Source organism: Crocuta crocuta, unplaced genomic scaffold (assembly GCF_008692635.1).
Source record: "Crocuta crocuta isolate KB4526 unplaced genomic scaffold, BGI_CrCroc_1.0 scaffold217, whole genome shotgun sequence".
NCBI lineage: Eukaryota > Metazoa > Chordata > Mammalia > Carnivora > Hyaenidae > Crocuta > Crocuta crocuta.
Window position 1 is genome coordinate 1,571,754 of NW_027532208.1, and position 13,150 is coordinate 1,584,903.

Here is a 13,150-nt window from a genome sequence, read left to right on the forward strand (position 1 = left end):
GATCCCAGAATTTGTGCCTCTTATATCTGGAAGTTTGTACCCTTTTGACCAATATCTCCCATTTTCCCCAGCCCCTGTAACCACCGTTCCACTCTCTGTTGCTCTGAATTTGGCTTTTATAGATTCTACATATAAGTGAGATCAGGCAGTATTTGTCTTTCTCTATCTGACTTACATCATGCCTTGGAAATACTGTGGGTTTGGTTCCAAAGCTCTGCAATAAAGCAAATAGTGCAATGAAGCCACTCAAATGACTTTTGTGGTGCATATAAAAGTTCTGTTTTGGAGCCCCTGGGTGGCTCAGTCGGTTAGGCGTCCGACTTCGGCTCAGGTCATGATCTCACGGTTTGTGGGCTCAAGCCCTGCATCAGGCTCGGTGCTGACAGCTCAGAGCCTGCAGCCTATTTCAGATTCTGTGTCTCCCTCTCTCTCTGACCCTACCCTGCTTACGTTGTCTCTCTCTCTCTCAGAAATAAAACATTAAAAAAATAAATAAAAGTTTTGTTTAGACTATACTGTAGTCTATTAAATGTACAATAGCATTACGTCTAAAAAAAAAATGGACGTACCTTAATTTAAAATACTTGAGTACTGTGGCACCCGAGTGGCTCAGTTGGGTGAACATCTAACTTTGGCTCAGGTCCTGATCTCACGGTTCATGGGTTCGAGCCCTGCGTTGGGCTGTCTGCTCTCAGCACAGAGACTGCTTTTGACCATTTGTACCCCTCTCTCTCTGCCCCTCCCCCACTCTTTTTCTCTAAAAAAATAAACATTAAAAAAATTTTAGAAAAGTACTTTATTACTTAGCAATGCTACCCATCATCTGAGCTTTCAGTGCGTCATAGTCGCTGATCACAGATCACCATAATAATACACATAATAATAATGAAAAGGTTAGAAATTTTGTGAGAGTTACCAAAATGTGATAGAGACATGAATTGGCCAGATGCTGTTGGAAATCTGTCACTGATAGACTTGCCCGATGTGGCAACTGCCGCAAATGTTTTGTAAAAAAAAAAAAAAAAAAAAAAAGGCAGTATCTTTGAAGCAAAATAAGGTGAAGCACAATAAGATAAGGCATTCCTGTATTTTGCTTAGCATAACGCGTTCAAGGTCCACCCATGGTGTCACAAATGGCAAGATGCCCTTCTTTCTCATGATTGAACCCATGCCACGTTTTCTTTACCCGTTCATCTGTCGGTGGGCACTTAGGTTGTTTCGTGTCTTGGCTACTGTGAGTAATGTTGCAAGGAACGTAGGAGATAACCCTTTCTCAAAATAGTGATTCCATTTCCTCTGGGTATATACCAAGAAGTGAGATGGCTGGATCATATGGTAGTTCTATTTTTAAGTTTTTGAAAAAACTCCATACTGTTCTCGAGCAGATTTTTGTTTTACTGCAGGACCTTCTTGAGCCTCTACTTGGTAATCCACATTGTCAATTTCTGAGACAAGAATATCATGTACAGCTTCCCCTGTGTACTTGATGCTCTGAAGCCTTTTATCACAGTGCGTTGTGAGGATCATTGAGTTTCCTAGAACACACTTTGGGAAATATAGGGATGATCTTTGTTTCTTTGTTTTTCAAGGAAACCCAAATTTTTCATACTATAACTTTGGACCTGGAATTTCAGTGAGCCTCCGTTCAAGTGGTGTCCTGTTCTCCCTACCTGTCTACATCAGAATTCCTCAGAATTTATTTCCTGATGACAACAAATAGGCTCTATGTGGGCAATTTTATTCTTTTTTAAAAGAAGGTGTTAAAATTCTGGTGGTCTCCAAAAATAATAGGATATAATTATAACATACCATTATATAATAAAAAGGCTATCCATTCAATCATAATATAATTATAATATATAATAATACAAGGCTGTCTGCTCTCCCTCCCCCTACTGGGCATACCCTGGATTTACACAGTTCTGTGTCAAGGGGATTAGATGCCAGTCTTTGTGCACCCAGAGAAGTGCACACAGGTGCCTTGGGGTAAGCGGATGTCCTTGCTCAGATGCAGCATGCGGTCTCATGATTCAGTGGCTCTGCCTTTCTCTTACTACGAGCCTTCTAACTCCTTATTCAAGTTCTTACTTGCCAGTCTCTCTGAATGCCCACATGTCCGTCTCACTCACTGTTCTTGATTATCTTTTTTCCCTTAAGTTTATATTTATTTACTTTGAGAGAGAGAGATAGTTAGCAAGCTTGGGAGGGGCAGAGAGAGAGAGAGAGAGACAGACAGACAGACTCAAGCAGGCTCCACACTGCCAACGCAGAGCCCAACGTAGGGCTCAAGCCACAAATCATGAGATCATGACCCAAGCTGAAATCTCGAGTCGGACACCTAACCAACTGAACCATCCAGGCACCTCTCTGGATTATCTATTTAAGTTTGTTTGCTAAGCCACATTTTGAGAAACAAAAAAACAAAATGAAAAAAACCAAAATCAAAACAAAAATACCAAACTTTCTTCCCTGGGGAAAGAATATACTAGGATATTATCATATGGCATACATATTCTATATAGCAGTTTTCTCCTCCCTTTCTTTCAGGAACTAGATGCATTTCAGCCCTATCCTGTTGAAATAGTTCCAGGTAAGATCTACCTGGGCAATTTCAGGCAAGCCTGCGACCCGAAAATTCAGAAGGACTTGAAAATCAAAGCACATGTCAACGTCTCCATGGAGGCAGGGCCATTGTAAGTAGAAATACTATTGATTTTTTAAAAATTAAGTATATATATATATATATAAGATTCCCAGTGCTGTGCATTTGTAGAGCTGAAGGTTCTGTACTTATCATCATCTGTTCCTGGCTTATAGTCTATTTCCTGGCTTGGCTGTGGCATCCTCTGCCTCTAACTGAGACTCGTTACTTGCCCTTTAAATCTCACCACAATCAGGGGCGCCTGGGTGGCTCAGCTGTTAAGCGTCCAACTTTGGCTCAGGTCATGATCTCACAGTTTATGGGTTCGAGCTCTGCATTGCGCTCTGTGCTGACAGCTAGCTCAGAGCCTGGAGCCTGCTTCAGATTCTGTGTCTCCTTCTCTCTCTGACCCTCCCCTGCTCACTCTGTCTCTCTCTCTCTCAGAAATAAATAAAACATTTAAAAATTTTTAAAAAATAAAGTATACAATTTGGTTGCTGTTGACACTAGTGTATACCCACAAAACCATCACTGGGTCCTGTGTTTCCCTCTCTCTCTCTGCCCCTCCCCCACTTATACTCTGTCTCTGTCTCAAAAATAAATAAAACATAAAAAAAATTAAAATGAATGTGCCCATAAAAAAATGTCTCACCACAGTTAATGCTTTCCAGGCATGTAACGTTATGGAGCAAAGTACCTATTTTGCCCTGCTTCGCTTATCTCAGGCCCTCTGAGAAATGACCCCTGCCTTAATCTCTGGGGACTGCTATAGCATAGCTAATACCATAGACTGATGGTTCTGGTGGGTCATAAAATAACTTTACTTTCTCATGGTGTGGAGGCTGGGGAAGTCCAAGATCAAGCCGATTTTGACCCTGCAGTCTGCCTGTTTCCTGATTCATAGTTACTCCTATTTTTACTATGTCCTCACAGCGTAAGGGGCAAGGACTGATCTGGGGTCTTTTTTTTTTTTTTCTTTTTATAAGGGTGTTAATCCCATCCATGAGAGCTCTACCCTCCTGACTGATTTACAGTCTCATTTTAAACAGTCCCCAGATCCCAGAACAAAACCTGAAAACAAGGGCTTTCAGACAATGGCCAGCAGACAGCATAGGAGATTGATTCCAGAGACAAGGGGAAAAAAACCCAGATGAGCCCCTTAGTTGATCCAGTTTATTGGTTGGCGGCTGCTCGCAGGTCACGGTACAGGAAGGGGGCCAAGACAGATGGTGTCGTTCTTTCTGAGTTGAGGGTACAAAGTTGAGAATTTGGAGAGACCAAGTTGGCTAGAATTTGCAGAACACACCTGCATGGAGAATAGAGAGCTGGATATAAAGAAACAGCTCTTGGGGTGCCTGGGGGGCTCAGTCGGTTCGGTGGACGACTTCAGCTCAGGTCATGATCTCATGGTTCATAAGTTTGAGCCCCGCGTCAGGCTCTGTGCTGACAGCTCAGAGCCTGGAGCGTGCTTCTGATTCTGTGTCTCCTTCTCTCTCTGCCCCTCCCCTGTTTACACTCTCTCTCTCTTAAATAAACATTAAAAAATTTTTTTAAAAAAATAAAAGCTCTTGGGGCACCTGGGCTGCTTAGTCGGTTATAGCTCTCTCAACAGACAATAGGTTATAATTTCAAAGACTAGAATAGCACTACCATCCAAATTTGCCTAATTGGCAATTATAGGACACTCTACCCAATAACAGTAGCATTCTTCTGGTCTTTGGATGAATTCTATAGTACACATTCTTTTCAAGGGAACATGGAACTTTTTTTTTTTTTTTTTTCCAAAATAATCTATTCTGGACATCAAAACAAGTATCAAAAGAAAAATAATTTGTTTTAAAAAATTATGTTCTCTGACTACAGTGGAATTAAGTTAGAAACCAATAACAAGACATCTTGGAAAAATTCCAGATGCTTGGAAATGAAGTAACACACTTCTAAGTAGCCTGTGGCTCAAAGAGAAACCAAAAGGGAAGTTAGAAAGTATTTTCAACTGAATGAAAATAAAAACACCATGTATCAAAATTTGCAGATGCATCTACTGCAGTACAGAGAGGGAAATTTATAGCCTAAATGCCTATATTTGAAGAATCTCAAATCAAGGACCTAAACTTCCACCTTAAAAAAATTAGAAAAAGTAAGCAGGGGGAAGGAAATGCTTAAGAGCAGAAATAAGTGAAATAGAAAACAAAACAATTTGAGCTGCTCAATGAAACCCAAAGCTGGCTCTCTGAAAAGAGCAACAATATCATTCCACACCGATCAAACAAGGAGAGAAGACAAAACCCATCAATATTAGCTGTAAAAGAAGGAACATTTTCATTATGGATCCTACAAATGTTAAAAGGCATTCTGTGGGCATTTATCCCACAGACGTGAAAACCTGTGTATGAATGTCCATAATGGCTATTTAGCAGGTGAATGGTTATGTGACTGTAGGGCACACATACCATGGAATACTACTCAGTAATAAATGGAATGGACTATTGGTATATGCACCAATGTGGGTAAATCTTCAGGGAATTAACCCCAAGCTAATGACGATAATGAGGATAACAATAACGAGGATAATAATAATCCCAAAAGGTTACATATTGTTCCATTTGTATGGCATTTTTGGTATCACAACATTTTAGAAATAAATGACAGGTTAGTGGTTGTCAGAAATTAGGGAAGCACAGAGCGGGGCAGGTATGGTTACAAAAAGGCAAACATGAGGAGTCCCAGTGTTAGAGCTGTTAAGTATTTTTTTTAAGTTTCTTTTTAACGTTTGTTTATTTTTGAGAGACAGAGAGACAGAGCATGAGCAGGGGAAGGGCAGAGAGAAAAGGAGACACAGAATCTGAAGCAAGTCCCAGGCTCCAAGCTGTCAGCACAGAGACCGCCGCAGGGCTCGAACTCCTGAACTGTGAGATCATGACCTGAGCCGAAGTCGGGCGCTTAACTGCCTGAGACACCCAGGCACCCCATAAAGTTTCTTTATATTGAGAGAGAGAGCACATGTGCAAGCAGGGGAGGGACAGAGAGAGAGGGTGACAGAAAATCCCAAGCAGTCCCTGCACTGATAGCACAGGGATCAATCCCATGAGCCTGTGAGATCATGATCTGAACTGAAACAGAGTCAGATGCTAAATGAGCTGAGCCCCTGAGGTGCCCCAGAACTGTTCAGTATTTTGACTGGTATCTCCTGGATACATAAATCCACACAGGTGATAAATTTGTATAGAACTTATTACATGCACGTGCGTGCGCGCGCACACACACACACACACACACACTACACGCGAAACAGGAAATCTGAATACAGTTACTAGATTGCATCAGCATCAATATTCTGGGCTATTATACGATAGTTTTGCAGAATGTTATCAGTGGGGAAACTAAGCAAAGCAAACCCTGGATCTCTCTGTATTATTTCTTATAACTGCGCGTGAATCTATAGTGACTGCAGTAAAAGTTTTAATTAAAAATTCAAAAATAATTAGGAAATATTATGAGCAATTTTATGCCAACGCATTTGAAATTTAAATAAATGAACCAATTCCTTGAAAGACTCAAGCTATCAAATCACCGAATAAGAAATAGATCACCTTGGGGCATCTGGGTGGCTCACTTGGTTAAGCATCTGACTCTTTGTTTCAGCTCAGGTCGTGATCTAATGGTTTGTGAGATGGAGCCTTGCAGCAGGCTCCCGGGGGCGGGGCTTGATCCCATGACCCTGGGATCATGACCTGAGCCAGAATCAGGAGTCAGATGCTCAACCAATTGAACCACCCAGGTACCCATGATCCATTTTGAAATAATTCTTGCATATGGTGCCAGATGTAGAACTAAGTTCATTGTTTTGGGTTTTTTTTTGTTTTGTTTTAAGTAGGGTCTGTGCCCGATTTGGGGCTTGAACTCACGGACCTTGAGATCAAGAGTTGGCGTGCTCCGTATAGGAGGATTAGGAGGAACTTAACAGAGGACCAAGGGGGAGAAGAAGGGGGGAAATGGTGGGGGAAAGGGAGAGAGGCAAACCATGAGAGANCATTGTTTTGCATGTGGAGGCCATTATTTGTTAGAAAAAAAAAATTGATCCTTGTCCTGTTGGACTGATTGGATACTTTTGTTGAAAATCCATTGACCATGTGTGTGTGGGTTCTTTATTCTTTTTCACTGGTCTGTGTTTTTATACCAATTCTGCACTCTTGACTATTGTAGCTTTATAATAAATCTTGAAATCAGGTAGAGCTAGTTCTCTTATTTTGGTCTTTTTCAAAGTTGTCTCCTTTGCATTTCCACATACGTTTTAATTTTTTTTTACTCATTTTTGAGAGAGAGAGAGAGGCAGAGAGAAAGGGAGACACAGAATCCGAAGCAGGCTCCAGGCTCTGAGCTGTCAGCACAGAGCCCAATGCTGGGCTAGAACTCATGAACTGTGACATCATCATGACCTGAGTCGAAGTTGGATGCCAACCAACTGAGCCACCCAAGTGCCCCTCTACATACATTTTAGAATCAGCTTGCCAGTTTCTGCAAAAAGCCTGCTGAAATTTTGATTGGGTTGAATTGTATCCATATTAGTTTGGTGAGAATCTTACCAACGTTGACTCCTGATTCATGAGCATGGTCTATCTCTCCATTTAGTTAGCTCTCTCATTTTCCTCAAAAATGTTTTATAATTTCCAGTGTACACATCTTACATACCTTGTGCCAGATTTCTTCCTAAGTATTTGGTATTTTTGAAGTGGTTGTAAATGGTATTTTTAAAATGTCAATTTCTGATTGTTCATTGCTAGTATATAGAAATACAGTTGATTTTTATATAGTAACCTTGTACGCTTCCACCTTCTGCATCTAGATGCCTCCTACGTTGTGAAGCTTTCCCCAGCTCCCTCAACTTCTCCCTACCCTTCTTCTCCAGTATCACATGCAGATCTTTATCCCCAAAGCTAGCCAGTTGGATTGGGGCCATTTGTTTCTGTGTCTGCCTACCCCATCAGACTGGGAGCTCCTTGATGCTGGCAGAGGCCAGCCCCTATTTGGTTCATCTTGTGCCCACCAGGGTCCAGCCCAAGGTCTGGCACACAATAGGCATTGAGTGAGCATCTGAGGAAAGAATGAATAGGTGGGTGGGGCACCTGGGTGGCTTGGTCGGTTAAGTGGCCGACTTTCGCTTAGGTCATGATCTCGCGGTTCGTGGGTTCAAGCCCCGCATCGGGCTCTGTGCTGACTGCCAGCTCAGAGCCTGGAGCCTGTTTCAGTCTGTGACTCCATCTCTCTCTGACCCTCTCCTGCTCACGCTGTCTCTCCCTCTCTCCTAGAAATAAATAAAAACATTAAAAAAATTAAAAAAGAATGAATAGGTAGGTGTGGATGGATAGATGGATGGATGGATAGATGGGGGAGGAAGAAGGGGAGGGAGGGATAGATGAAGGAGGTAAGGAGGGACCGATGGATGGATGGGAATTGTATTTGCTAAACCAGCCTATTTTTGTTTCTGAATCCGCTGCACTTCCTGCATGCCACAGTGGTCTGCATACTACTCAAGGCCACCAGTAGACCACAGTCTTTGTAAATAACATCGACCAAGTACGTACTGCATGCTGGATATTCTGCAAGCTGCTTGCAGGCTCATTAAACGTGCCACACACCTCCTCTCCTCTCTCTCCCTTGTTCGTGAAGTTCTAACCACTCTGAGCTCACTGTTGGTTCTCAAACCCATTAAACTTACTGCCTCTCTGCACCTTTGCCCAGTCTTTCCCCAGATGACTGCCTGGTTTCTTCCATCATCATCTCTTTTAAGCCTCTGCTCAAACATCAACTCCTCAGTGAAGCTTTCCCTGACCGCTAAAACAGCCACCCCACTACTCTCCATTTCTTCCCTGGGGCTCTCTCCATTTAACATGGCAGCTGCTTTCTCCAAGCTCATTACCTATTCCTTCCCAGCCTCATTTTACTTTGTGCTCCATATTCTATCTAGGAAAGTACCATGTTTGGTTAATAATAATGATGATGTCACGTTTATTGAGCATTCACTCAATAAGTGTGCCAAGCAGACTGCCAAATGCTTTACATAGATTAACGGACTTCACCCACACTACACACCTATTGGGTAGGGGCTTTTTTTTTTTTTTCTGTGAGAGGTCCAGTTATTTGCCCACCCCTCCCAGATGCTAGCTCAGCATCCCCTCCCTGTGGTCATGCTGCTGTGAATGAGGACCACTCCGGCAAGCCTGTGTGTGAATCTGCCTGAGTACCTGTGCTTTTCTTCCATTTAGTTTTGTAGATGATGCTGACAACCTCCTGCATATCAAGATAGAAGATTCCCCGGAAGCCGACCTTTCCCCCTTTTTAAGGCACCTCTGCCACTTTCTCGGTAAGGGGCAATCTCCAACCAGGCAGCCACCGGCCTGTGCCCAGGGGCCAGAGGGGCAATGGCACCTTGTCCACATTGCCTGTTCCTGATTGTGACTGCCAGCACTGAGGGGTGGGGCCCAGCCAGGTATGGCCAAGCCCTGGAACAAGCTGTCCCTCAGGAGCCCTTGGCAATGTGGGTAGCCATGTGTTTACCTCGGGGGTAGAGGGGCCAGGTAAGAGCACCGGATTGCAGACTAAATGCCCTGCATTCTGGCCCTGGCTGGACCGCTAGGCCCTTTTGGGTCTACCTAAGCCCTGGCCCTGGCCTCACTGCACCTGTTGGGAAATGAGAGTGCTGGCCCCCCGTGGGTGCATACTTTCAGGGCGGTCTGCTCTGAGCTGGGCTCTGGGAACCCAGAGGTGAATTACATTCCATCTCTGCCCTCCTATCTGGTCAGTGGGGTGAGGTGGATGGAAAATTCCAGAACTCTCCCAGCTCTGACTTCTAGGATCCCCAGTGTGTGTGCCCAGTGTCCCTTTGGTTCGTCCATCACACATGGCAGTGACCACCAATCACTCACTGAGGGTGCAGTTTTCAGTCATCCCGGGGCTCAGGATTGCCCAAGGAGAGCAAGATTCCTGGAGAGAGTGAGGTTGAGTCCAGTCAGGGGCCCCACCCCAGGGCTGCCTGCCAGGTATCAATGCAGCCCCCAGCCCACGTGGTTGCCCAGGGGGGGCCGGAGAACTGCTTTTTGGCCCAAAAATCCTTATTTGCCTGGGAGGTTGCAACTATCACTTGACCAGTATCTGAGGCTGGGACTTGCCCTGTGTCCCACCATGGGATGGCAGAGCCCTGTGCCACAGAGTTCCCCTCTCCAGTCCTACCTTGGTGTATGGCTCTGGGCCAGTCCTTAACCACTCTGTGCCTCTGTTTCCTTATCCATATGATGAGGCACTTGGCCTTAGCCATCTTGGGGTCTTCCTCCAGCACTGACGGTCTGTGATTTTGCATGTGGTATATTTATCTCTAGTTCTCAGGGATCACCCGATCAGCCCCAGATGTGGGCTTAGATTTCCTCCCCACCCCTCACTGGGTGAGACTCAGCCTCAGGGGCGTTAATAAGTGTGATCATAGCTGACCTCTCTGTGTCAGGCACTGGGCTAAGCACGGTACAAAACCTTATGAGGTAGATAGTATCCTGTCACCCCGTTTTCTAGATGATGCAACTGTGCCTTAGAGTAACATACTGGGACCCCACAGCCAGTGAGTGGCAGGGCTGGGATTCACACCCAGGCCACACTGCCTCTGTCAGCACCCATGTGCCCTGGGGGGGGACCAGCTTCTCATCCCACCCAGGAGGCCAGCTGGCAACCGAGCTTCCTGGGCTAGAAATGTGGAGAGCTAAGAAAAGACCTTTGCATGATAACGCTGACGGCCCCAGTGTGATCCTCTTGAACTGCCAGTGAGGTCTGAGGATCCCCATGTGTCAGGTGACAAAACAGTGTCCAGAGATGTCATGTGACTAACCTAGGCCATGGTGTGCTGGGTCTGAATTCACTCATGGACCATGGGGCCACTGAAGCCAGATAGCTTACAGCAACTCAGGTCCACAGGGAACGAGGCCATGCACGGTCCCCCACCGTTCCTTCCTATTGCAGAAATTCACCTCCACCTTGGCTCTGTCGTCCTGGTCTTCTCCACCCTGGGCATCAGTCGCAGCTGTGCAGCCATCTTGGCCTTCCTCATGCACTGGAACGAGCAGACCTTAAAGGTATGCAGCCCCCAGGTGAGGATCAGACTGCAGCTACCTCCAGCAGGCAAGGTCAGAGCTGGACCTGGGAGGAAGTGGGCCCAGGCACTACCTTAGGGCCCTCACTGGGGGATGGGAAGGAGAAGGGTCAGGGAAGAGAGCTCTAAGTCTAGGACTTTACCCAGCATACCACACCCAAGGGCCAGAGGTCTGGGCCAGAAGCTGAGGCTGTGACATTAGAGGTCTGAGGTATGGGGCAGGCCCAGGGGCTCAGACTGGGCAAGGCCATGGCCAGCCGCACCATTGTCACGTCCCCCCTCAGTCTGACTATTGGCGTTTGTTCAGGCTTCTCCAAGTGAGGTACGTTTGGCTACTGTTTGGAGCCAGAGACTTGCTGCGCCCACAGGGCTTCAAGGGCACCTACTCTATCTTTACCCAGACTGGAGAAGGGGGCAGAGACCTCTCGCCACAAACCCCATGGAACCAGGGCTCCTGATGCCGAGGGCAGTGCCTTCTGAGTGTGCTGGGAGATGGCAGGCCTGCCCCAAGGGGAGGAACAACTTGTGCATGATTTCTGAGGGCTTGAGTAGGACCCACCGAGCTCCCATATATGCCCAAGTCTGTGCTTGGAGGAAGGGGAGCATCAGAGGATGACCATGGTCAGAGCCTACTGCCAGTGGTTTTGGATATTGACCCCACGTGCTCTTTGCGGGTGAAATTGCAAGCTAGAAGGAGTCCAGGATGGCCAAGAATTCCGCTTGTGGGTACATACCCGATAGAAGTGAAAGCAAAGACTCAGATGTTCGTAGAATCATGTTCTTGGCAGCAGCACGGACAGTAGCCAGGAGGGGGGAGTGACCCAAATGTCCATCGGCAGCTAGGGAAACAAGTGGATGGTCTAGCCACACAATGGAATATTACTCAGCTGTGTAAAGGAAGGACATTTTGACACCTGCTGCAGCACGCATGAGCCTGGAGGACATTGTGCTGAGTGGAATAAGCCAATCACAAAAGGACAAATACCATATGATTCCACTGATGTGAGGTACTCGGAGCCGTCAAAATCACAGACAGGGGAGGTGGAATGGTGGGTGCCCAGGGCAGGGGGCAGCGGGAATGGGGAGCTGTTTAATGGACATGGAGCTTCAGTTTGGGAAGATGGAAAAGCTCTGGAGATGGATGACCATGCTGGTTCCGTGACGCGGTGAACGTGCCTAAGGCCACCGAGCTGTACATCCAAACATGGCTATGGTGGTAAGTTTTCTGTCCTGCGTATTTTTACCACAATTCAAAAAGAAAAGCCTCTGGATGCAGAATCGCAGGGCCTGGAGTAAGAGAACCAGACCGCTGTTCTCACCCCGGGCAAGGTGGATCGTAGGAGGTCATTGCCTGCTGGAGTGTTTCGGTGCGTGCTGCAGGGGAGGGCGTGTTGTTGCTGATAAATCTGGGGAGGGAAGCCTGTTCCGTTGCTTCTGAAGAGCTGCCTCTCGAGCCACCTTTCCAGGAATGGGCTCTGGGCTGCAAGGGGCCCCCTTCTCCCCTGCCTTGTTGAGCTGGAATGTGGACGGAGCTGGCAGAAGGTGTGGTGAGCTCACTGCCTGCAGGGGGAGGTCCAGGATGGGAGCTCCTCAGGAGTTCAAATGGGCCAATGAAGGGGTGGGGGGGAGTGGCTGGCCTGCTGGGGTCCCTGGTTTCTTTACTGCTCACAGTGAGGTTTGGGAACACAAACCTTGCAGCTCTGACATTTAGTGACGTTTCCCAGCCCTGACAAGCATGTCACCGTCCTCTCTGCTCCCAGGCTTCCAGCGCTGGCTGGGTGAGTGCGAGAGGGAGGGGACACCCACCTGGCCCCTCTGAGTTCTCCAGCAGCGAGGGCAGCCCCCTGGGCACCTGTAGACCTACACCCGGACCTGTACGGGTCCCCGCATAACTCCAGCAGGGAGCACCAGGGCCTGTCCTGCTCAGTGGGAGGTCAGGTGCTTGGGTCCCTGAAGGACCCGAGTCCTTCTCTCAGTAGGAACCTGGGGGTAGTTATCTGTATCATGTGCAAGGGCGTCCCGTTGCTGGGGGTTCTGCCCTGAGATGCCATCTAGGTAACTCTTGACAAAAAACACTACGCAGTTCCCAGAGCTGTGGGCAGCAAGGACTGCCACTGTGACCTTGCTGGATCCTTTTCAGACTGAGTCAGTCCTGTGTAGCAGTTAGGTTTTCCTCACCATTACCAAGCAATGCCCTCCATAGCTGACAGGGGTTGACCCGGGCTCAGCTCTGCTGCTGCCTGGGGTCAAGAGAGAGACATTCCCTCCTCCTGTTGTCTGTGTGGCCCTAGGGTCCTCCTCCGAGCATTGGGGAAGCTGTGTTTCTGGCTATTGTCAGCTCAGTTGTGATGGTCAGAGCCCATGGGCTTGGCGCAAAA

The 13,150-nt window shown here is 46.8% G+C and overlaps 1 protein-coding gene across 7 annotated transcripts in view; it reads left to right on the plus strand.

Moving 5' to 3' along the window:
* STYXL1 (serine/threonine/tyrosine interacting like 1) overlaps positions 1–13,150 on the plus strand; it is a 78,325-nt gene that overhangs the window by 52,689 nt on the left and 12,486 nt on the right. For 5 of the 7 annotated variants that reach the window (XM_077777807.1, XM_077777806.1, XM_077777805.1 and 2 more), the window contains 3 exons: positions 2,548–2,693; positions 8,905–9,002; positions 10,643–10,770. In XM_077777807.1, the coding sequence (XP_077633933.1) occupies positions 2,548–2,693; positions 8,905–9,002; positions 10,643–10,770 (372 nt within the window). The remainder of the gene's footprint in view (positions 1–2,547; positions 2,694–8,904; positions 9,003–10,642; positions 10,771–13,150) is intronic. The other 2 variants (XM_077777808.1, XM_077777810.1) reach the window with 1 other exon arrangement.